The following is a 26,295-nucleotide window of genomic DNA, read 5'->3' as shown; positions in this document are numbered from 1 at the left end:
ATGGAGCAATGGAGTCCAAGACTGAGAACAAAGGGCTTGAAAAAATGAGAAAATATTATCAGTATTGGTTGTAATGGAGGGAGCCAGCATACAATATGGCCATTTGTACCAGGTGTTCCTGGAACTCAGGAGTGAGGAGTTCACAAGAAAGTCTATATAAGCGAACTAAGCAATTAGAAGAGGAATACAATGCAAAAAATCGCCGACATTTACTGTAGTTTGATGCTATGGGTATCCAAAGGGGACACACAGTCATACCTGATATCCATAGTTTAAGGTAACAAGCTTTTATAGGGTCCTACATGCTACTCCTTTTTGTATCATTCAGTTGTTCTGAATTTTCAGCCTGACTAACCTATTTATACAGGTGGAGAACACACACCATCCATGGTAAAGAGGGAGTAAAGAAGGAGTAAAGAAGAGCAACATGAGCCTACAGCCAGAAATTGGTTTTACTTAGAGTGTGTCTAGTTGCAGGCACGGAGGGAATTTGGACAGATGATGCAACAGAACTGCACATTCAGTTGTCAAGATATGGATTATTTTTCCTATTCTGCTGTGCAGCACTGAGCAAACAACTTTTCCTTTTGTGTCATTGCCTTTCTGACTTTCCATTTCTCTGTATAATTGAGATAAGGTTGCTTTCACTTCTTAAGGAAATAAACCTTATACAGCTTTCCTATTTGTCCATTTTTATGTGTTTTTGTAACTTTTCAGCCTATTGGCTAAATCTGTTCTCCCCCCTTCCCTGCCTGCAAATACTAGCCTCATAAAATCCTACGATTTTGTGAAAATCGGCAGCTGAAGACAGGAGAAAGGGCCCTCATTCCCAGGAAGTGCAAGGTTGGCTATTTAAAGCCAAAAGGAGAAAACCCCCTGGTAAATGCTGAATTTAATCAGCAAGTGCATACCAACAAACTGATTAGCACACAGCTAAGGACAAGCAACAGCTGCCTTTTCCAAAACTGGTAGTTACATAAAAAAATTATTGAAAAGATAAAGGAATGTAGGAGGAATGATGTGGGAACTGGGTCTTACTATGAGAAAGGGATACAGGACACAGCCTGTAGAAAATCAGCTTAGTTCCACAGATCAGGGCTTGCATAACCCCAAGGGCCTGGATCGCGGGTGCCTCTGTATTAACAAGATGCAGAGGAATCGGCTTTAGCCGAGGATATGTGAGCAAAGCTTGGGGAACACCTGTTATAACTGAGGAGCGGAATGCCTGGCCTCTGGTTCCTCTGAGCCACTGATCACTCGGTCCTTTAATAATATCCGTCAATAGAGAAGAAGGAAAAATACGAAGCTTATCACTGAAGGGTGTAGCAGGTAGAACCGATGCAACCGCACGCGTGAGCGGCGACAAGGTGCGGTTCGCTAGTGAAGAAGCACACACCAGCCGTCCCCAGCGCCGTGGCGAGCCGGTTCCGCTTCGCGCCACCCGGCCAGAGCCCGCTTCCTCGTTACGGCCCCGCTTCCCGCCGCACGGTGCCCGCTCCTTCCTGCGCGGCCAAGCAGCGATGGCCGGTGGCCGTGACGAGCGGCCGATCCGGGCCGGGCTGGCTGCCCCCCAGGCGGGGGTCCCGGCGGCTGTGAGGGGAGCTCGGCGAGGGGCGATGATCTCCTCCTGGCGCGGATCCCGCCGCGTACGGCGAATCCGCCCTTCTCAGGCAGGCCTGGAAGGGAAGGAGGAGCGGGAGTGACGCCGCCTCGGCCCGGGGGAGGGAGGGGACGGGAGGCGACCGAGCGGGGAGGGCCCAGAAGCTGCGGCCGTGGCCGGGTCCGAGGCGCCTCCCCGAGCCGGCACCGCCCTCCCTCCCCCGGCTGCACCGCCCTCCCCGCGGCGGCGGTGGCCTGGGCCAGGCCGCCCCGAACCCGGAAGCGGGCGGCGGTTGGTGTCGGTGCGCGGCGAGCGGGGCCGAGCGCAGGATGCGAGGCGCCGCCGCCGCCCTGCCCCCCTGCCCGCTCGCAGCCAGCGCCCGAGGAGGAGGAGGAGGAGCAGCGCAGCAGTAGCAGCAGCAGCTCTAGGAACCGCCGCTGCGACAGCATGAGCGGGGCTGCGGCGAAGCAGTCTCCCGGCGCGGGCTCCGCCACGGATCCCGCCGCCGCGGAGAAGGCGGCGGCTGGGGACTCGGTGCCGGAGCCGCCGCCACTGCTGAGCGTGGACGTGACGGGTTTGGTGTCGCAGTTTGCGAGGAGCTTCGTGCTGATCTTCCCTGTGTACGTGCTGGGCTACCTGGGGCTGAGCTTCAGCTGGGTCCTCATCGCCCTGTGCGGGCTCTTCTGGATCCGCAGGCACCGCGGCGGCAAGACCTCCCGCCTGGGCCGGGCGCTCGCCTTCCTGGAGGACGAGGAGGAGGCGGTGCGGCTCAGCGTCTCCTCCGCGGATCTGCCTGCGTGGGTGAGTGGCCAACACCCTTAGGCGCTTCCGAGGGAGCTCCGTGCCCGGCAGGCAGCGCGGCCGCCGGGCGGGCTGGGGCCGGTCACCTCCCCGGGAGCTGCCTGACCCCCACCCCCGGGGCGGCCCCGTCTCCCCGGGCTGCGGGGGAAGACGCTCGCCGCAGGCCGGAGCTCCGCAGCCGGCCCGGCGGGAGGGGGACGATGAGGAGGTGGCATCTCCCGAGCCCCTGGTCTACTCGTCCCGCTCTGCCGGCTTCTTTCGAGACTCGGCGTCCGGCGGGGACCCTCCCTCCGCCGGGGTGGCCTGTCCCCGCCGCCCGCCCGGTCCGTTAGCGCCGCGGGCGCGCCTACCCGGAGGTGACGGCCCCGCGGCGCTGCCGCGCTGCACCGAGTCTGGCGTGGCCGGGGTTTCCCTCCCAGAAATAAACTGCCTCAGGGTTTGGGCTTTATCCCCCTCAGACGGCAGGGACGCACACGCCTTGGATGCAGCGAGGGCTCTACGGGGCACGGATCTCGCGACGTGGGCAGGAGGCTTTTCTTCAAAAGTTGAGGTCCGAGGCAGGCAAAACCGCTATCGTAACGGTTTTCAGTAAAGCGTTACTTAATAAAGAGTGACCGAAAAATGAGGTGGGGTTTCTGGCTGGTGTCAGGGTTGTGATGTGAGGACTAAGGTAAAGGGGCTTTGGTGGTCTTATTTGTGCATTGCTGGGGTTGGTTTTAAAAGGCTTTCTTCGAAAGTGGAGCCTTCCTTCACAAGTTTTAGGCTTTCTATTAAGACTTTGGAACTACCGTTTGTTTTTTTTTTAACTGAAACTCAGCTTCAAAGTTGAATACTTCTTTGTAATTTTTACTTTGGAGAATTAACAGTTCCCTAAATACAGCTGACAGCCTGCCACCCGGCAGTGTCAGTGCTCATCCAGGCCTCTGTATGTCCTGCTCTGCCCCGGCAATCTGCTGCGCCGAGCTTGCTGCTCCCTTAGCCCACATACCTGAAGTCTTGAAGGTTTCTGCCGAATACTTTCCGTGTGGTTTCTCTGTTGACTGCTTTCCTCTCCTCAGTAATAGCCATCCACATCTCTGCTACGTACTCTTTGCAGTGACTGTGCATCAAGCGGTGTTGCAATGATAAATATCCAAGTAGCTGTTTTCATGTGATCAGATTTCTGTGCCTGATGTGACCTGTCCCAGCTCTACTAAGGAAGTTATAGGAGTTCCAGATATCTGGAGATAATATAGTGGGTAGATGTGAAATGGGAGGCTTATTTTACTCCCGTTTCTTCCTATCTTTTACCCAAGTTCTAGTGGAAGATCATGGTAAAATGGGAACAGTGTTTATAAGAGTAGAGGTGGTTTTACTGCTTGAAGCTGAGATGTGAGTCTTAAATAATGTGGTTAACAGCTTGTGTGTTAGCTCTGTGTTGTGTTTTGGGTTTTTTTTCCGCTGTAATCATGTAGCCATATCATAGAAGTGTTCTGATTTGATGCATTCAAAATGAATTAATTGAAGCTAGACTTGTGGAGGGTTGTATATAGTAACTATCTGCTGGTAACTAAGCAGTAGATATTTGAGCTTAGTGCTGCATGTAAATGTATTTTAAATCAAAATTTTTTACCTTTGATAAAATGGCAATTAATTCCTGTGTAATAGTTGTCCAAATAACTAAAGAGTTAGAAAAGAACCTTTTGACTGAAGTCAAAGGCAAAAAAAAAATGACAGGGATGTGTACAGGCTGCAAACACCTGCATGTCCTATGGTATTATGAGAAAGCAACTGATTAATATGCAGGGTTTCCCCAAAAGTGTCACCTTCTGATACAGTAGTTGGCAGACACACTGTAAATCACTGCTGGTTTTTTTTTGGTGGTGGTGGTTTTTTCCCCCCTCTTTAATCATGTTCTTAAATTCTAAGTCTTGGTTCTTTTCTTTCTGCTGACATATATGCCATGTTCTGGAAATACCGTGCTTCCAAATAGATGTAGCTTCCGGATGAAATGCAGTCTGAAAAACAGAGATCATCTGAGAACTGAAGGCCTCCTTAAATCAAAAGTGGTCTTCAACGTCTGCTGTCATAGTCATTAAGCTTTATATGAGTCTTTTTGCTGCCTCTGTAATGTGTCTTGGAAAACTGCTGTTCTCCTTCATTCTGCTTTATGTGTGTTGTCTTGGAGATTCATAGATTTCAATCATATTTCAAGTAAGAGCTTCTGGGTGGTTTATGGAGCCTGACATCTCTTTATTAGGTATCAATTTTATCCACCTCAGTGTGAACTCTGAACTGGAGGGTATTCCTTTGGTTTCTGGTCACGAAAATAAACTTTAAATTACTTGAGTAGGACAGTGCTGTGTTTTAGATACAGGAAAATTTTCAACTAAAATTATGAAACATCCCAAACATTTACTTGACATTTGGTATCTGGGCTCTTGATTGGAAGAGGACTTTAGCTGAGCAGTAGTGTATGTAAGGTGTGATTTCCTTCCACCCCGCTACCTTGGGACTGATTGCTGCTTTAGCGATTCCAGTTAAATATTCAGTTTTACTGCACTGAGTTATATTTTTTTTTAAAAGTGGTTATTGCAGGAGTAATGATTTAAGGTTTTTCTGGTGGCAGTATGCTCAATTATGACTTGAAAGTGATACTCTTGTGCTGTCACACTAGAGCTTATAATGTTAATTATTAGTTTCCTAAGTTAGATTTAGTTCTTCCATAAGCAGGTGGTTATACAATAGGAATATTCTGTACTGTGCATGTAAAATGAATTAATTCAGCATGAATACAAGCTATGTTATTTAAAATGTCAACACTGAATTATTTAAAAGAAATATGTATGTGCTAAAAAATATTTCATTTACTGTCTTAAAAGAATAAGATCTGTACTCGTAGACTTCCTAACATGTAGTTAAGCTCTGCTGTGTGTTTGGAAGATGTCACTGATTATATGGGGTGGGAGGGAGCAGAGGTGGGTGCTTTTCCAAGTCGTTTAAAACTAGGCAGCAGAATTTATGATGAGAAAGGATTGGAGATCAAAATGGTCTTTAAATAAGTCGACATTTCCCCTTTCTTAGCAACATTTTTTGTACACTAGATGTGTTTTGTACTAGAATGAATGTCATTAAGATGAAAACATATATAAGGAGAGTGGCAATTTAAGTGTCGCTACTTAAATAGACGGTAGAAGGTAGCAAACCAGGACCCTGCTTTCTTAAAGGTCAGGTATCATGTTGCCTTTTATTTTTAAAACATTAATGGAATCTCATAATCTCAGTGGTATAACAAATTTACTTTGTTCTTTCTCCGAACAACCAAAAAAGTTAATCTAATTTTGCTGTTGTGGGAGTTTTTGGTTACTTAATGTGACTTTTATAACATGCCAATATACCATGTTCGACATCTTTTTGGATAAGTGAAACTTTGACTCCTGTTTTCTTCAATGTACCAATAAAAAGCCATGCTGAGTTTTTTTCCCCAGATTAATTGTAAATTTGGCCTGGTACCAGGAGCTGTATCTGTGTGCAGTCTGTCAGCAATCAGCAGGAGACCGAAATAGGAAAAAATCTTAGTGTTTTTAAATAATTGATTATGAAAACAGATTTAGACAATTTTCTTTGTATCCCTAACAATGTATTATACAGGAACTGAAACACTGTACATCACTGTAGTGAAATAATGTCATATTAAAACATTAATTACAAGTTTCCTGTAGCATTTTGGGTCCTATAGGCTCGCTTGAGTTTCTGCTCTAGTTTGGAATGATTTTTAGGGTTTTGTTTTTGTTGTTTTGTTTTCTCATCTAGTGAAGGTAAAAGGAAAAAAATGCCTAACATGAAAAGATGTCTAGTCACCTTTTTAACTCAACAGATTTACAGTCCTGTTGTAAAGAAATCTGGTAGATCTTCTTTCTCTCGGGAAGCTTGTATGAAATTCTTGCATACTGCAAGTATTGTGAATTACCACTGAACTGCTATATGACCACTACACCTACAGGGGAGAGATAATGTCAGCATGTACTGTTTTTACTAGATGCTGAGGTATAGCTACAGTAATCAATGAAATAGTTATCAACCCATGTTTAGCTGAGCATTTTTGCAATGTGATGTTCAGTAAAGCATAACTTCAATAGCAGTTACATATTTCTTAGTTGAAAGTTTTACTGAATGTTGAACAAACTGCTAGTGTTTAAGGGATGAGGAACCATTCTGGGTAAAAGCAGACTTAAGAACACGTGTCTGAATATGGAAATTGCGATTTATAACTCTGAAATTATTTGTATTTAGTCTTGTGTTAGAATAAAATACGCGTACCTACTTCCCCCTCCCCACCCCAAGCCCTTCCATGACCTTATTGTCAAACATGCTGATAATTTGGTTAGAGCAACAAAGACATTGGTATTTACTGATATTAGGAAGGCAGACCTGGTATGTATGTGGAAGAAAAATAGGTAGCTCTAGCAGCAGAGTCATATCCTGTACTGAGTGACATCTGCAGGGAAGGTTGAGGTGGTTATGCTCTTACATGTATTTGGTACAAAGACTTCTTAATGATGTAGAATCAAACTTGCTAACTAGATCTTAGGTTGATAGTTCAGGACAGGAATCTTCTAAGAATCCCTGCTGATGAGTGTTAAGTATGTACTCAGTAAACCTGATAAACAAGTGGACTTCTGGAATGCGATGTTTGTTTTTAATTGCCATAGAACAAAAAGATCTTCGTCTTTACTTCTAATTATACCTTCAGTTAATGCTGTTATTATTGTAGCTGTAGGAATTGTATGTGGGTTTTTATACAGCATACCAAAACATGAAAAGGAAGGCTGTGAGGCATTGTGACACAAGTCTTCTGATCCTTTCTCCAAATGTTAGTTGAGCATGTTACATTGAATTTACCGAGGAGTGATTTATAAGGAAAGTTACTTACATGTATGGCTACTTAATGCTAAGCTGGATCTAATCAGTTTATATGGTTAGTACTGCAGATGGCCATATACTCTACACTGGCAGCCTGCATCTGGAAAGGATGGAGGGGTGTGAGTAAGAATAGAATAATAACTTACAAGTACTTAGCAACTGAAGTCCACGTCCTTCCGCCTGCTCATTTTTTTTCAAAACTGCCTTCTGTTCTAGGTGCCTCATAGGGTATGTATAGATACATATGTGTACTGTGGGTTGTGTGATTTTTTTTGTTTGTTTGTTTTTTTTTTAACATAGAAGTTTAATTTGGTTCAGTATTACTTCTTGTAGTTCAGAGGTGATTTGGGTGACTTTCTAAGAGTATTCCATGGTTAAGAGACATGTGAATGGTGGTTTTAGGAATGGAGAAGCAGAGGTAAAAAAGGCATTTATGTTGGATAATTGATCATATACCTTCCTGTTTCTCAAATAAAGTTTTCAAATATAGTGTGTTAAAACTATGCCGAGATGATGTCTGTCAGATAACACATTCTCTCACTTAGTAATGTGGTAAGCATCACTATGTGATTCATATGTAAAGATCCTTTTCCAGAACATTTATGGTAGAAGGCCACACGATGAACTGATGTTTATGAACATGATATCAAAATACTAAAGAAAAATATTAACGTGAAAGTATTAGTATGCTCTTGAACTGTTTTTAGGTGCCACAGGCCTTCTAAATATATACGTGTATAATACATTCTTTTTTCATGTAACAAATTGATATTGCATAACACTTATTACTGACTTCTGGGACTACTGCAAATGTGTTTTTTAAATGTGCTGTTTGCCTGAACAGCTAAGGAACATGTGTACAAGTCTTTTTAATTTAGCGGTTTTTTTCTTTAGTTTTAATTTTAGTCTGCTAGTGTTGTTTCCATGCCTAAGTAGTTTTGTGTATAAGGGCTGGCCCAGCTTTAGCCATATTGAAAAACGTGGGAATCCTAAATATCTTGTCAGTAAAGACCGAGGTTTTATGGAAGAAAAAGTCTAGAGTATCAGTCGACCTTTTATTTTTTACTTTTTGAGATTGTTGGCACATCACAGTGTGGTTGGATATGCATTCTAATTTATTTTTTTGTTTGGTTGGGTTTTTTTGTGCATGAGAGCCTGCTGAGAAATAGGAAGATGAATCAGGGTTATTGTCAATCAATTTTCACTGTAGTCTTAAGTAATAAAAGCCTGTTCCAGAAATTGTAAGTATTCAAAACAATTCTTTGGTGTCCTGTTCATGGTTTTTAAAATCAAAGAAGAGGTGACACTTTGTTTCTGGTAAGATAAGTCTTTGACTTAAACTGCGATATAAATCAAATTATTTATCTCCCATTTATCAAACCATCACTGATTATAGCACTGAAAAAGTTCTCTAATTGCTGAAATTGCCTTTAGCATAACTTCTTTAGCATTCAAGATGGCATTCATCTTGAATGCCATTATGCAGCACATGCGGGACAACGAGGGGATCGGGCTCAGCCAGCATGGGTTTATGAAAGGGAGGTCCTGCCTCACTAACCTGGTCTTCTTCTATGATAAGGTGACCTGCTTAGTGGATGAGGGGAAGGCTGTGGACGTTGTCTATTTGGACTTTAGTGAGGCCTTGGACACTGTCTCCCACAGCATTCTCCAAGCCGTGAGTGCCAGCTTCTCCAGGACAAGTGCACTCTGCGCTGGGTTAAAAATTGGCTGGATGGTCGAGCCCAGAGAGTGGTAGTGAATGGAGTCAAATACAGCTGGCAGCTGGTCCCGAGTGGTGTTGCCCAGGGCTCAGTATTGGGGCCGGTCCTGTTCAATATCTTCATTAATTATCTGGATGAGGGGATTGAGTGTACCCTCAGTAAGTTTGCAGGTGACACCAAGCTGGGTGGAAGTGTTGATCTGCTGGAGGGCAGGAAGGCCCTACAGAGGGACCTGGACAGGCTGGATCGTTGGGCCGGACCCAACGGTATGAGATTCAACAAGGCCAAGTGCCGGGTCCTGCACTTGGGTCACAACAACCCCATGCAGTGCTACAGGCTTGGGGAGGAGTGGCTGGAGAGCTGCCTGGAGGAAAAGGACCTGGGGGTGTTGGCTGACAGCTGGCTGAACATGAGCCAGCAGTGTGCTCAGGCGGCCAAGAAGGCCAACGGCATCCGGGCTTGTATCAGGAATAGTGTGGCCAGCAGGAGCAGGGGGGTGATCGGGCCCCTGTACTCAGCACTGGTGAGGCCACACCTTGGGTGCTGTGTTCAGTTTTGGGCCCCTCAGGACAAGAAGGACATTGAGGTGCTGGAGTGTCCAAAGAAGGGCAACAAAGTTGGTGAAGGGTCAAGACAACAAGTCTTATGAGGAGCGGCTGAGGGAGCTGGGGTTGTTTAGTGTGGAGAAGAGGAGGCTGAGGGGAGACCTTATTGCTCTCTACAACTCCCTGAAAGGAGGGTGTAGTGAGGCAGGGGTCGGTCTCTTCTCCCTAGTAACAAGCGATAGGATGAGACGAAATGGCCTCAAGCTGCGCCAGGGGAAGTTTAGGTTGGATATGAGGAAGAACTTCTTCACTGAAAGGGTTGTCAGGCATTGGAACAGGCTGCCCAGGGAAGTGGTTGCGTCTCCATCCCTGGAGGTATTTAAAAGAAGGGTAGATGTGGTGCTTGAGGATATGGTTTGGTGGTGGACTTGGCAGTGATAGGTTAGCGGTTGGACTCAATGATCTTAAGGGTCTTTTCCAACCTTAACGATTCTATGATTCTTTCAAGCTTTGCAACAATTTTGTGCTGACCATGTGCCTGTATTGAGTCTGAGGTGTGGGTTTGTGGAAGCTGTTTTTAAACTTATGTTAAAATGTGAAGGTTTAAAAGAATGCTAATTTTTAAATATCCCCTGTAGTCTCTGAAACCAGTTTGTCAGAACCATATAGTAGCATATCAGGTTCTGAAAGCAGCAATTAAATATTATAAATTGACCTATGCCATTGATTTGGTATGTTTTAACATGTAGATACAAGGGTATCTGAAATAAGAGTATGATTCTGCTGAAAGGATTGCAGAAATAAGAGATTTTTGTATGAGACACTGGTAGTTTAGATACAGAGCTTTTTTTGACCTGTGAAGTCTCTTCTCTTTCTCTGTGTTTTTCCTTATTGTTGGACAATATAAATTAGATCCAATACTACTCTTTCCTAAGGAAGTTTAGAATGGACACCCCACCAGCAGCTCTGAAGCTTTTCTGTAGTCTAGCAAGGGCCAGCTTCTAAGTTTTATGGCACAAGCTTGACAGGCCAGTAGAATTTCAAATGTAGTGTATGCAGAGCTGCTTTTGCATATTTGGGGGAAATACTGCACTACTTCAAAGACGACAATTAAATCCTTATCTTTAGGTGGTGTTTGTGAATACTTAATGAAAGTAAGGGAGTGTTCAACATAGAATCAAACGTGAATAAGAACAGTGGGGAAACAGTATTTTGATAAGAAGAGGGGAGACTTTATTTTAAACAACTGTTTGAATTAAGTAAACTATGAAACTGAACATTTGGGGGGGTCTGGCATTTTATCATTTGTATAACTTTTAGCTCATATGTCACTTTGATATTTCTGGGTAAGATTTGTTTCAGTCGAATGAGGAGAAAGTTCTGTAAATTTTAGGAAGACTTGTTGGGTGAGGAATGAGGGGAAGGAATCAAATCCAGAATTTGCTGAAAGTGGCCATGTGAGAAATGGTGGAAGCCAGCTGCCAGCTTGATGTGTTTGACAGAGTTTGTGGCTGTCCAAGACGGCACGAACTGACCCAGGACCCATGACTTCAGTTCCATTTGCCATAAACTAGATGCTTTTCTCATATTGCAGCAAAAGGAGGAGAGGATCTGGGCAGCACTTGCATTTCTGAGACAATCTTAATACCTTTTTTGGGGTAGCCTTGGCTTCTCACTGGATGAGACTAAAGTTCTGTTGCAGCAATCAGGAAAATATGACAGTGTAATTAAAAATGTGTGTATATTTTTTTGAAAATGAAGAGCCAACCTAAGTTTATTTTCTTTCTGGCACTTGCAGCCAGATTTCACAGATGTTGTTCTTTTTATTATGTGTTTAATGTAAGGTTTGTGTCTTTTCTTAGCTGACAATCAAAGAATAAGTCACAGAATGGATTGTTGTCAGGCCTGGAAGGTGAGGTTATCCAAACTTGCCACATCAGCTAATGGGGTAACTGACAGCAATAGTAGGTTTCTTCTCCATTGACTAGAATTAGTCCAGATTAAACTTGCTTTATGAGGAAATTTCATTACAAAAGTGAGGTTTGAGAATCCTGAATCCTTTCCTGACTTTGGCAGCATGTGTTCAACAGGTACACGGCATTGCTAAGTCCATTCCATTTACCTGTGCTCCTCACGATACTTTGTTTTGATACCTTGTTCCTTAACATTGTTCTGCATAGTCTCCATTTTTATGTCAGGGTTCAAGTGAGGAGCTGTGTCCCGACTCATCTTGAATCCCATTGCTATCGTTCCTTAGAGAGGGAGGAGGAGGGGTGTTCCTCAGCCTTCGTGCAGTCAGTTGATCCTCTTCCCCAATCTACTTCTAGTTTTTTGTTCCCAATAGCTTCTACCAACTTCACGTGCTGGTCTTCATTAGACTGGTGGAGTTCTTGTTTTCTTTATAGTTTAAATGGTGCAGCCTTTTTTGTTTTGTTCTATGTGCTTCCTGTGATACTGTTAAAAGTTAAAGGAGCAATGAGAATTTAAAAGCTTCTTCCTACCAACAGTTCCTTATTCATGAGAACGTGTGTAATTAGCATCCCTGAATTTTACTTGTAGGCTTTGTAGGCTTTTCTCTGCATTCAAATATGCTTACTGCAGAGAGAATCAGGGGGGTTGGTAGTTAAAGAGAATGATTCTGCAGTTTCAGAACAAAGCAAATGTGCACTCCTGGCAAAAAGGATGCTCTGCGTCCAGATGCGTTTTCCCACTGCTTTCTTGTGCCAGCATTATAATTTACTTGGCCACCTAATTGTAAGGTTTTTGCCAGGTTTTGTGTTGAGCTGGATCAGTTCCATGAGTTAGTTTACTGTGCAACTAGCACACAAGTGCTAGTGCCTATAAAAAGGAGGTTATGGAAGCCTGTGGTCAGGTTTAAAGTGAAATGCAGCAATAGCCTGCATGAAGAGGACCGTCTTAGAAAGAAGTGGCATATAACGCTGCTGAGGTGTCTTTGTGGGGAAGCAAAGTTTGAAGTTGAACAGATTATAATGTCAAGTTGCATACCCAAGTTGTTTTATGACATTTCATCAGACTTGTTAACGTACTAAATCATCAAATGTATAAATTCTCAGTACTTGGATCCAACTTAAAAGTTGACCCTGTTTTTAGTGCGTGGTTGGATCAGATGAGCTCCAGAGGTCCCTTCCAACCTAAATTATTCTATGATTTTTGTTTTTGTTTTAAGCTGTCATTTAAATTAGCTTTCAGTCTCCAGTTACAGCTTGCAAACGGTAAGAAACCTTTTCTGCATAAAATACCAGTATTTGCTTAATACTGGTATTAACTATTAAGTGTACTAGCAAAAAAAAAAGATGGCTATCTTTAGAGAGGTGTTTTGTGGGAGGTGGTGAGACACTTTAAGTCATTCAGATGCCTGTCAGGTAAATAGCTAGTATTAAAATTCTGTGCAGCAAATTGTTGAAACATACAATTTTTCCAGTGGAACTCCTGTTATATAAATAGCCTTTGGAAGAGGAGTGTTCCCGAATAATGAGTCATTGCACAAAGTTTTGTCTGCTACACCCTGATGTGACTACAAAATTCTCCTTAGGAGTTGAAAATCTGAAGCAGGGCTGATGTTTTTCAGCGGAGGCAGTCTAGAATTATGTACCATGAAGTTGTTGCTAGAAATACGAAGCTAGTTTTAGTTGGCTGAAAATAACCGTCATGTGACAGACAAGCATTACATTGTCATTTGGCTGTCCTTATCATATAGCATTGTGGGTCAAGTTTACATTAGTTCAGTTGCAAGCATTTTTACCTAAGGGATTTATACTTGTGATGTAAATTGCATACCTTTTGCATCTGTTTTAATTAAGACGTTAATTGAGGGAGTCTAGTACAGATTCTACCACTGTTGTTTTCATAACCGTTGCATTCCTTCAGTTAGATCCTGGCTCACATGTATTATCCAAACCAATTGAAATAGTTTCTTTGGGAAGATTTTGAAATATGTAACACTGAATGCAAAAGTAAATGTATTGACCAGCCATTGTCTTGTGTTCCATCACTGTCTACCTTAAAAGGAAGGTGGGAAGAAAGCGGGTGAACCTCTAAAAATGCAGTATTTTCCTGTTCTATTTTTTAAAAGTAACCACAAGATATGTTGAAGCATTGAGGTAGCTATAAAACCTTAAGTGTTCTGATTTGAATTAATTGTACGGTATTATGATCCACACTTCTGCTCCTAAAGTTTGTGAGTGTTCATTTTTAAAATAGCTTACTAAAAAAAATGGATTGTGCAGAAGAGAACATTTTGGGGGGGGGAACTCAAATGGAAATTATCAGCTCAGGAAGCTCATGGTTTGCTTTGTATTACTGCATCTTTGTAATGCATGGTTCTTTTTGCCTTATTTCAGATCTGCATAGCTTGGTATAAAAAAAAAAAGTACCTGTGCTTTCTCAGATGCCCTTCTTCACATAGCATATCATGTAGACTGTTAACTTGATTAGCTTTGAAAAACAATAGTGAATAAGTTTACAACTTTATGTCCAAAAATTCAGCGAGAACTCTTGTGGCATTCTTCTGCAGGGAAGAGTATTACAAGACATACTCAGAGCTGTTAGTTTTTGGGCAGGCTTATAGAGCAAATGCTCAGGACTTGGTAGTTAGCAAGTTTGATCTGTCTGCATGTTTCAAGCAGGCTGTTAATGTAATGAATGTATGATGCTTCAAATGAGGAAATGTTTTTTCTTAGTTTGTTAATATTTTCTAGTACAGTAAACTTGCTGGTCCAGAATTTTGAAAAATTGTAATTTGTGTTGTGGCAAGTCTCTTCCTTCCTCCCCCAGTCTACTGATCCATATTGTTAACTGTTGAACTAGAATACTAAACTCTCCTGTATGTGTGGCTAGGAAGTTGTCTTAGTCAAGTAATCAATTTTATGATGCAGACTAAATTTATATTTTAAAATGCTGTGTTCCTCACCCAATGACTTTCTCCTAAAATACTTGAACTAGAAAAAGAATGCTTTTCTACCCGCCCACCCTCTGCCAGTTAAATGTCAAATAGCAGCCAGGAAATGATAAGAGTGTGTTTCACAGGGAGAACAGAAAACCCTGTGTTCAGTCATTTGACTTGTATGTGTTATAAGAACATTTAATAGTGATCGATTAAATTAGTTTAAATTTAGTAATTGCTTGTTCTCTATTTCTCATGATAGTCTTTATTTTGGTTTGTGTTTTAGGGAAAGCATTTGGGCTGTTGAAAGTGGTTTGGTTTTGGTTTGTTTTCTTTTTTTCTTTCTTGGGTGTGTTAGGTATGAATACTCTGTTGATGTGAATGTACCTAAACTGTCCTATGTCCCTCTGATAAAATCAGTTTTATTTTTTTTCCTGTCCTGCTCAAATAAGTCTTCTATGATAATTAATTTTTACTACATTTGATTATGTATAAAGCTTTTTTAAAAGTTGATATAATATGTGCTTGTGTTGTTTTCAGGTCTTGACATAGATGTATGATAACAGAAGACATTTGCCAACAATTGGGGTTTTTTAGTTCCTTTGTGTTTTGAAATTGTTGCAATGATAGTATGAGTTTTCATTCCTGTATGTTTCTTATCTTTCATGAGCTCTCTACTGTGAATAACAAAAATGTTGCCAATCTGTTCTTTTTGTTACTTTAATTTGCTAAAAACACCCCGATGAAGTTTCGGGCTTTTTTCCCCCCCCCTTTTTAGTTCATTAAAGTAATCCATTACACACAGAGCCATAGCAACAGCCTGAAAATAGATTTGATTAAGAAAAACAACAACAAAACAAACCAAAACCCACCTTTTTTTACAAAGCAGTTTCTCCTATAATAATACAAACTTTACTATACGAGAGATGAGGAACTACAAATGTGTTCTTTTAAAACAGTAATTCAGGGGTATGTGATTTGTTCCAGCACACACGTTATTATTGGTGAACCTGCTTCCTTTATATTTTTCGGTTTTCTGGCACAGCTAGGAAGGAGGTCTGTTGTGCTAGTAACACCATAACAATACTTCTGACAAAGCTGTCAATGGAAGTGCAAGTGTCTATAACTGAAATTAGGTATTTTTCCTCTTTTTTTAAACTTTTGTGCTAGTGCTTATACCTCTGTTAGGTTTGGGGAGAGGGTCTGCACAGTGTTGTTCTGGATATTATGCAGGACTGGGAGGGAGTTGCAGAGGGCATTCACTTGTTTGGGAAAAAGTGAAGATAGGACCCTTAAGGCCTAATGGACAATTTTTGAAGATGTTAAAACATTTACCTGAGAAATGGGTAATAGGAAAACTCTGTGGGATACCAGGGGACAGTCTGTGCTGGTTCTGGCTGGAGATATCCAAACTTTAGTCTTCACTTCAAATGAGTTTGGTCTTTGGGTTGTAGAATATTTGGCAGATATTTTCTAAAACTTTTTTTAGAGTGAGAAGTTGAGGCGTTTGTGCTTGAAATGTAGCTTTTCTAAAGGGATGGAAGTGATTGTAGCTTTTACCTACAGTTACATTAAAGCATTTATCCTTGACTTGATTCACGTTTGTGTCCTCAGGGTGCAAGCTGAAAAACTATAGAATATCTTTTAAGCTTCAGTTGACTGAAAAGCAATGGAAATGTATCCACTTGCCAGATAGAGGAGGTTAGTTCGTCAGTGTTCCTCAAATTGACAAGTTTTAAGCTCTGACAAATCACTTTGGAATTTCCTCTACTGTAAAGATCTGATTTTTGATTCCCATGTAGCACATAAGTTTCTAGTTTAGATGTAACCTGTAAGAATTTATGAGGTCATTTGCTTTCTTTCTTGAGACATGCAGTGCTTTGGGGAAATGGTTTTTCTTTTTGCCAACCCCAGCGGTCTTGTGCATTCTCATTTGTTCTAGTTTCTTCCTCCAGCAATGAAAGTGATAAACTCTAGCTCCGCTTTCTGCTGCTGTGATTGTTTGCATTGCCAGGCACATGGAAATAACATTCCTGTCTGTCATACTCTAGTGAACGCAGTGTATATGTAAAGCTGGTACATTGTGATCTCCCACTAAGTGAAATGGAAAAAATCTCTGATTTGGAGCAGCTCAGATTAGTCAATGATGTGGGATTTGAGATGTCACTATTTTAACAGAAAGTGACTATATGAGCTCCTGAGGATAAAAGAGAACATTGAGAATGAGACATTGAAATACATATCTCAAAGACTGTTTTTAATTTTTTCCAACATAGTTTACAAGTTACTTTTGATTGCAGACATTACCATAGGCAAATAGATCTTCAACTTTTTAGTTAAAGCAAGTGTCTTCAATTTATTTAGTTTAACATAAAAATGTGTCTTAGGTGAATAGTAAGCTTGGTGACTGATGTCCTAACAATTTTTCAAATACATTGAGCAGACTCAGGACTGTATCAGGTGCAGCAAATCATATATGGCAAAAAGAATGGTGGATTGCATTTTGACATCCCTTTGATATTGAAAAGAAATAAAAACCTTGCTTTTTTTCCCCAGAGGCTAGTTGTACATGGAATTAATCTTCCAATTCTTGAAAATACTTTTTTCAGCTGGAATGATATAGTTGCGAATTAACTGCTATTTTTTCCAGATCTCTGAAAATAACTAGCATTTTACTCAGGGGGTTTGATTTCATTTTAACTGTCATCACTGCATTCTTCTAAACTCAGTGTGATGTCTTTTGCAAGAAAGCTGTTACATATGATCAGAGCTGCATACAGATATTAGACTGCTGAAAATATCTGTAAGTTGTACTGGGCTGAGATTAAGGCCTAAAACAACACAGTCAATAGTAAAAGCCATAAAAAAGAATCTATTGCCAATTAGTGCACACTATGAAGTTTGCTGTAGCAAACTCTAATGTAGATTCATCTACAGGACCTGGGCATCTCATTTCAGAGATGTAAGCCTCTTTCTGCCACCTGTCTTTAGTCAGTGGGAGGGATGAGCTGCATTTTTTGCAGGAGGTCCCTTTTCTCTGTATAATAAGAACCTAGATTAATGAGGTTATAACTTCACTGCTACTTTTTACATGCCTAAATTTAGCAAGGAGTAATGTGGGCCACAGCTGTTAGATTTTAATTAATACATGTAGTAAATACTATGTTGTAGAACTTCTCAAAAAACTACGAGCAGTGTGCAGCAGCATCTGTTGTAAAATCTGCTGAGAGTTTAGGAGCTAACAGTGACTTGGCTGCATATAATTACTCCCCGTGTGTGCACAAACATTAACCTCTCCTGCTTTTGAGCGAAGTGGCATAGTTTTTCTGGCATTGCCATGGGCAAAACTTCTTGAAGCTACATTTCAGGGAACTGGTTGACTGGGTTGTTGATTATTTGCAGTTCAGGCAGTTGTCTTTAATTGACAGAGATTTCTTTCCACTTGTAGAATTAATATTCAGTTTGGTTTTGGGGACAAGGTGTTTGGTTTCCACTCAGAACTAGAATATACTGAACCTAAATTTAGACATATAAGTCTGAATTATTTTTCAGTCAGTACAGGCACCTCGAGAGGACCTTATCTGGCCACAGGAGAAATGTTTGAAGATGTCAGACATATCCCTCCAGAGGCCCTTACTTTTCTCTGTTAATGGTTAAGCAAATGTAGAGTGGCTAGATTATTCTTGGACATGTAACAGATAGAATTCTGAACACCAGAGAAGAATAATTCAGCAATTGCAGTTGCCTACTCATCACCAGTATTGGAATCTTTAAAATGGAAACCTTTGAAATTGCTGTGGAGCCATATATAGGTAAAAAAATGTTGCTGAGATGTAAAAAGAATCATCTTGTTGTAAACTGCAACCAAGATCTAGTGGGTACGATCTGATTATCTCCATTCAGCTATACACTATGGAAATATCCAAAGTGGGACAGTGGGTGTGGATTAATATGCAGAAATTGTGAACTCAGTTATAAGCAAGCAGGTCTTTAAAGACTCTATTGTGTGCTTGATGTTATGATTCAGTTGTAGGCAGTATGTTTATAGAGTGGCTTACTACTGCTGTCATTAACTAAAGTAGTATTGATTTATGATGGCTGTTTCTACTGCTGGATTTGGAAGTAGAAGAATATAGACTGGAATGGTTGAGTTTGGAGTAAAGAATATTCAAGAGATTCCTGAATGCTTGAGTTATCTTCAATGTTGATGATAATCAGAAATATGAGAGGTGGCAGCTCTGTGCTGCATTTATAAAAGGAAAAATGTATCCAGCTCTTCTTTCTTCACTCTTGCTACCTCTCTGTCCTGTCTATCTATCACCCAACAATTCCAGCAGTTTAATGCTGGAATGTTCCTCCTCTGCATCCAAGAAAATTCTGAATTGTAATCACTCAGCTGCTTGCTACCCATCATTTGTTTGAAGGGCAGTAACTGCCTTTACCCACAGCTGAAACTAGCTCTGTATAATCATCTTCATGCAAGCACTTGCTGAGCATAAGGGATGGCTGACTGTATAGGAACAGGTTTTTGTGGTTCAGGCCAGTAGCGGTGCACACTTGATTGGGCATGCTACCTGGAAGTACGCTGATGGTATTAGTGGAAATCTTTGCTATATACTCAAGATGGTAATTTTTTCACAGTTTACTTTCCACTTAAGGGCTGGCTTTGTAACTGCTTGTGTAAAAACTACAGTATATTTTTTCAAAAAATATAGGAACATATATCTCTAAACATATGCAAATAAAATAAGTGGATTTACGTTAAAGGCAGAGAAATTAAAATAGAGTATAATTTAAGACACATATGGCCAAACGTAAAACTTCCCAAACAACAGGGGAAGGCAGATTATTAGTTTCCCAATATTGTTTTAAAAAATGGCTTGTTTAGAAAGGGGATTTATGTTTTTTAGAGTTTACTATCACTTTCTTTCCCTGTTTTTTAAATGGAAAAACTCTTCAATAGAGGCTGGAGAGTGTTTTGATGCAGAGCATTGTAAGACAACTATTTTGAAAGATGGTATCGGTGATGGTTCGCAGTCACAACATGAGAGAAGCCGTCTGTGTCTGCGGCAAGCTGGAATCTCAGGGGATATTTCCTGGAACCAGGGCCTGCAGGAATTTTGGTAGAGTGGAGGGGAGCACTGCAAGCTGGCAACTGGGCTTTTTATTTCAATGTAGTAATTTGTATTTTTGTATTTACTACTGAACTCTTAAAAGATGTCACCTTCTTGAAACCTGGTCACTAATTTAGAAAAGGTAAAATGCTGGTTTAAAACTCCAGATTTCCTACTTAGAGCGGTATTTTTTTTCCCTTGGCTTTGTTGATTTGTAAAGAGTTGCATAGATGGACAAGTGACTGAATAAATGTTGCTGTGTACACAAGTCAAAGTCAACAGGACTGTCAAGTATCTAGGCGTGTTTTAACTAAAATATTGCAACGTGTAGTAGTGTGTTGGAGAAAATGTACTGCATGCCCGTTGGTACTCATTTACTCATTTACCTCAATTTCAGTTGAGGGGCTTAATTTTCCTTGTTGCTAAGTGGGGACTTTATTATGTTGCAAACTCAGAGGTGCCTGCAGGCAGTATTCATCTGTTTGTGGATGATCATAAATCCTGCAGTGCTGTGGATGGTATGTTTTGGTATTGAATTCACTTTCTGATGAAAACTATTGTACTGTTCTAGAGAGACACTCCAAGCACACTTTGTCCTCCTACTTGTTCTGGGTGTAGCCTAGAACAGCAACTTCTGTAAGTGTGAAAGTCTGTTTATTTCAATTTTTTACTGCTGTTAATGGAAATTGATTTCATCACTGTCAATTTTAACTCTCGGTGCTGGGCTGTCAGTCTGTTCTTAATGTTGTATTTGTCTTAGGCACTGTATCCACGTGCCAGGACAAAATTGTGTATGTTATGTCTACCTGCTGAAGGATTCTTCCTCTGAGCCTACCGAATTCCTAGGAGTTTGGCAGCTGACTCTGCTTCAACCAGGTTTTTACACAGTTTTCTAATTCCAGGGAAAAAAAGTAAAACCTTTGCATTTATATATGAAAGCCTAGTGCTTCTGACCTTCCCACAATATTTTTTCTGTTGGTGACTGTGTGGCTGACAGAAAGCATCGGTCTTGTGGGAGATTTGCAACTTGCTGGATGTTATACTGTACAGGTGCCATATGTGTTGATCTGGTAGTGTAAGTATGCATATTTTCCTCAGAGGATGTGGTTTCAGTAGCATCCTTTCCTTCTGCAGGTTTGACTGAAGTACACTTACTCTGCTTTTTCTAAAATAGCTTCTTAGATAAGAGGTGCTAAGCTCAGTCATGGGACAGATACTCCAGCTGAAAGTCAGGCTATTGAAACAGATCCATGATTTGGACGTATACATGAATTGCAAGATGTGGGTACAGATTGAAAACATTCTGGTAAAACCTTTTTTTTTTTAAAAAAATATATAATGAAAATACCTTTTCTACTTCAAAACCAAGTGATACTACTGGGTGGGGATTTGATGGGGATTTTTATGTGTTGAACATTGTCTTCTGTCATTTGATGAAAATCTTTTTTCCTCTAAAGCAACTTTCATTGGTAACACATAGAGTCAAAATAGTAAGACTGATATTTTAAGGATGAGGAAAATAGTTAATTTAGTTGGGAGGCAGTCTGGGTTTTGGTTCCACCTTGTAACTCAAACATATGATGTAGCATACCTAAGTTTAGAAACTTGGTTTAGCAGGGAGTGCTTCAATGTCTTTCCTTAGCAACCCAGGCTACCAAAAACATGCTAGAGCTGCCCTTCCTGGTCTGTACTGAAGAATGGTAGTGAACTACATGTTTTTAAGGTGGAGTTTATAAACAGAAATAGGATAATGATGCTTGCAATTGCAGGGGATCGGAATTCAGTGGTCAGAGTGTTTTCTAGTTATGTATTCATTGGTATTGTATTTTCAGCATGATCTTACATGAGGATAAGGGCCACCCTAAAAATCTAGAGCATCAGTTTTACCTTAGAGTAAACTTACCTGATACAAGGGAATTTCTAAAATGGAATGAATATTTTTTTCTTGCTTGTTTTTTTTTTTCTATTTTGGTCTTTTTTTCTGCAAGGGGCTTAGCATTTTTGGGGTAGAAGGGGTGAAGGAGGGTGACAACAGCTGCTAAGGATTATAGCCAGCCTTTGCAGAAGCTGAGAGGATATTCAGAGAAGGATAACTCCATAGTACTACTTTGTTTTCTCTTTCCTTTAGACTCTTCTTCAGACACTTTTGGTTGCTGTGTTAGCTGGATCTTTGATCTCTAGTGCAGAAGTTGCTATGTTATGTGTTGCCAGTGAAATGTGTGATATATTTTGAATATCTTTTTCTAACAAATAACACCATACTGTATTCTGTGCTGAAATACAGTTCATTAGGGGGCACAAAATTGTTTTAGAGAGGATAGAGAACAAATGTAATGAATCTTAGAAATTCTACTGTGTACCTGATTATTAGAAATATTGAGCTTTGTATAAGAACCTCATATAAGAATCTGGTTAAATGCTTGAATGGAAGAACCAGAAAGAGTTACACGTGTAAGCTGTTTGTCATCTGATACCAGATGCTATCAGGTTAACTAGGGCTTTCCTCCCTGCCATTTGTTATCACTATGTTAACTGAGACCCAAATTAAACATGGCCACTTGTTTTGATTTCACATTATTAGGATGTTCTGCTTTCTGTTACTTTCTCAGCAGAGTTTTATAGTTTCTGAGAGAGTTTATCACTGAAGATTTATGGGTTCAACAAAACTGCCAGACAGTCTGTCTATACTCTTTATACTTTCTGGATTTTATATAATAAGTTTCTAGTGTTTCAGCTAGAAATGGTACAGGGGCATTTTAAAATACCTGTAATACCTTGAATGATTTCTGATTATGTTTAAAAAGGGTTTTAATACTAAGAATAAACTCTGGATAGTACTGGATGCAGTGCAGTATGTAGAAGTTACACACTTCTGCTGGTGTTAGAGTCAGATTCAGTGAAAACATGAGCATGTGTATATTTCAGTGTAAGAACAAAATAATAAGCACATAAGAGCTAAATAATGAGCATATTCTACAGACTTGTTTGACTTCTCAGGATGCAGGTTAACCCAGCTTGAATTTACATGCTCTGATACTGTATTTTAGCTTGAATATCACCAAAAAAATCAAGTTTTCCCTTTTGCTCTTTTCTAATTTCAAACACAAATTTGCAGTTTGCTCACCCCCAAACCAATAAAGAAGTGAATTCCATTTGTCTATGGGAGTTCATATAGATTTGTTTCAAATGTATTGTGAGTTCTTGGTTACATTAAAAAAAGAAGAAAAAGGTTAACCTGTGAAATTTGGGGTTCAGTAGATGGAGATGTTTAGTCTTAGTGAATCCGAGCTCCTGAATACAGGGCTTGGTAAAGCGGGTAGTGGGTCAGTGGAGTGAAAGGAGAAGAAATCTTCAGTGTTTTAGTCTAGACAGCAACAACAAGGATGGCTGACGATTTGGTGCAGAGCCCAGCACTTCTTTTCTTAGCTGTAGACAATTCAAAGGGTAGTAAGTTGTGCTGCGGCACTGGGTTGTATAAGCTATTTTGAAAGCTAATGTTTAGCAATCCAGAGAGGAAAATTTTTCCTCTGGTGACAATCAAGAGAGCAAGACACTGGCATGCAGTAGAGTGGGAACATGTCTGGACTCTCAAGGGAACTGAAAAGGAATTTGTTATACAGGCTTAAAAATACAAAATATGTCACGTTTTTGAAATGTGACAAATTGAAAATAAGGTGCTAATGATTTATAAAATTTTTAAAACCTGAAACTCAAATTTCAAGGTATTAAGACTTTATTTGGGGAAAGGAGGAGAAGGAATGAAATTACTTTTGAGAATAAATGGGTAAAGTTGATAACATGCCAAAAAGTAGTACTGAGCAAGATTTTTCAAGAGGTAAGATCCAGTGAGCCCTTATAGCTATGGTTCAAGCTATGCATTTCAGCAGTTTAAACATTTAAAATCTGGGTCTCTGCTTTCAGTGATGATTGCAATGCTTATGGGAATTCGGAGATGTGCTAATGTGGGCTGTCGTGAAATGTTGTATTTTGTAAACATTGGTTGCACTAGGTGTCTATAACCTGGTGTGACAGCAAGACTTCAATCAGTATAAATTCTGTTATTGATATTTTGCTTGTGTAGAGTGTTATGCTATTGAGTCTTTGGTTTTTTAACTCTGCTCGTCCTGGCCTTCCATTGGACATCAGCATTTAAAATATAATTGTTATTGCTTTGAATGCCCACAGAAGGCGAGACTGGAAAAGGGCATCCTGCTGTCATAACAGTTGGTAATAAATTCTGGCCTTCTGAACAAAGAATCACAGAATGGTGGGGTTTGAAGGGACCTCTGGAGATCATCTTGTCCAACCCTCCCTGCTTGAGCAGGCACACCCAGAGCAGGGGGCACAGCATTGTGTCCAGGCAGGTTTTGAATGTCTCCAGGGAAGGAAGTCTCCCTGGGCAGCCTGTGCCGCTGCTCTGGCACCCGCACAGGAAAGAAGTTTCTTCTCATACTGAAGTGGAACTTCCTGTGTTCCAACTTGTGCCCATTGCCCCTTGGCCTGCCATTGGGCACCACTGAAATGCATCTGGCCCCATCCTCTTGACACCTACCCTTTAGATATTTATAAGCATTGATAAGATCCCCCCAGTCTTCTCTTGTCCAGGCTGAACAAACCCAGGTCTCTCAGCCCTTCCTCATAAGGGAGATGCTCCAGTCCCCTGATCATCTTGGTAGCTCTCTGCTGGACTCTCTCCAGTAGTTCCCTGTCTGTCTTAAAATGGGGAGGCCAGACCTGGACGCAGCACTGCAAATGTGGTCTCACTAGGGCAGAGTAGAGGGGGAGGGTAACCTCTCTCAATCTGCTGGCCACGCTCCTTTTAATGCACCCCAGGACACCGTTGGCCTTCTTGGCCACAAGGGCACAGCTTGTTGTCCACCAGTGCTCCCAGGTCCTTCTCAACAGAGCCGCTTTCCAGTAGTTCAGCCCCCAGCCTGTGCTGGTGCATGGGGTTGTTCCTCCCCAGGTCCAGAACCTTGCACTTGCTCTTGTTGAATTTCATGAGGTTCGCCTCGGCCCAGCTCTCCAGCCTGTCCAGGTCTCGCTGGGTGGCAGCACAGCCTTGTGGTGTATCAGCCACTCCTCCCAGCTTGGTGCCATCAGTGAACTTGCTGAGGGTACACTCTGTCCCATTGTCCAGGTCATTGAAGGATATGTTGAACAGGACTGGACCCAGCACAGACCCCTGGAGAACACCACTGGTGACAGGCCTCCATCCAGACTCTGCTCCATTGATCACGACCCTCTGAGTTCTGTTGTTGAGCCAGTTTTCTGTCCACCTCACTCACCAAACATCCAACCCATACCCCCTTCGCTTGCCTGTGAGGATGCTATGGGAGACAGTGTCAAGTGCCTTCCTGAAGTCAAGATAGGCAACATCCACTGATCTCCCTTCATCGACCCAGCCAGTCACAACATCGTAGAAGGTTATAAGGTTGGTCAAGCATGATCTTCCCTTGGTGAATCCATGTTGGCTGTTTCTGATAACCTTCTTTTCCTCTACATGCCTGGAGATGACTTCCAAGATGAACTGATCCGTCACCTTTCCAGGGATGGAGGTGAGGCTGACAGGTCTATAGTTTTCCTGGGTCCTCTTTCTTGCCCTTTTTGAAGACTGGAGTAACATTTGCTTTCCTCCAGCCCTTGGGCACCTCCCCTGTCCTCCATGACGTTTCAAAGATGATGGAGAGTGGCTTAGCATGTGCCAGCTCCCTCAGCATCAGGGCCCATGGATTTGTGAGGATCCACTCTGCCTAAATGATCTCTAACCCAATCCTCCTCAACCAAGGGGAAGTCTCCTTTTCTCCAGATTGCCTCTCTCATCTACGGGGGCTGAGATTCCTGAGGAACCAGCCTTAGCAGTAAAGACCGAGGCAAAGAAGGCATTCAGTAACTCTGCCTTCTCTGTATCCTGTGTCACCAGGGCACCCACCTTGTTCAGGAGTGGGCCCACTGTATCCCCAGTCTTCCTTTTACTGATGATGTATTTAAAGAAGCCCTTCTTGTTATCCTTCACATGCCTTGCTCAATTTAGTTCCAAGTGGGCCTTGGCCTTGTGCCATCTCTGCACACCCTGACAACATTCCTATATTCCTCCCAAGTGGCCAGTCCCTTTTTCCACATACTGTGAACCTCCCTCTTCCATTTGAGTTTCTCTGGAAGCTCTTTGCTCATCCATGCAGGTCTCCTGGATCCTCTGCCTGACTTCTTCCTCCTGGGGATGCATGGGTCTTAAGCTTGGAGGAAGTGGTCCTTGAATACTGTCCAGCTCTCTTGGACCCTCTTGCCTTCTAGAGCTCTAGCCCATGGGATTCCATGGGAATTAGTGTAGATAACAGCACTGTTGTAACTGTGGGTAGTGAGTGATCAAAATGTTAAACCTTAGCTCTTATGTTGCTTCACTTTAAGAGGTGCTCAATATCACTTCTGTTTCAGCTGACAATTTAGAAGGATGGTAAATGGTTAGATGAAGAAGGCTTTGAAATACTTCTGATAGGAGTCTTCTACTCCCTGTAAACTTAGAGACTCACTAAAAGATAGCAGTCTCCATTCTTGATGGATTCTGAATGATGGGTATGAGCTTTAGCAGTGTAATTGAAGGGTTTTCTTTTGGCAGGTCTGCCAGGCAGCTGATACCAGTCAGGTGTCAGGAATATGTATACACAGGTGACCTGTGAGGTCTCAGTGGACCTGCATGCTGAACATAATG

The 26,295-nt window shown here is 41.6% G+C and overlaps 1 protein-coding gene across 2 annotated transcripts in view; it reads left to right on the top strand.

The window, feature by feature from the left end:
* The first annotated feature begins 1,750 nt into the window (after positions 1–1,750).
* Positions 1,751–26,295, top strand: part of ESYT2 (extended synaptotagmin 2) — a 93,248-nt gene continuing 68,703 nt past the window's right edge. Inside the window, exon 1 of one of the 2 annotated variants that reach the window (XM_075082389.1) lies at positions 1,751–2,401. In XM_075082389.1, the coding sequence (XP_074938490.1) occupies positions 2,048–2,401 (354 nt within the window). In that variant the 5' untranslated portion in view covers positions 1,751–2,047. The remainder of the gene's footprint in view (positions 2,402–26,295) is intronic. The other variant, XM_075082388.1, reaches the window with a different exon arrangement.

Source organism: Phalacrocorax aristotelis, chromosome 2 (assembly GCF_949628215.1).
Source record: "Phalacrocorax aristotelis chromosome 2, bGulAri2.1, whole genome shotgun sequence".
NCBI classification, from domain to species: Eukaryota; Metazoa; Chordata; class Aves; order Suliformes; family Phalacrocoracidae; genus Phalacrocorax; species Phalacrocorax aristotelis.
This window is presented reverse-complemented; position numbering and strand designations above follow the sequence as displayed.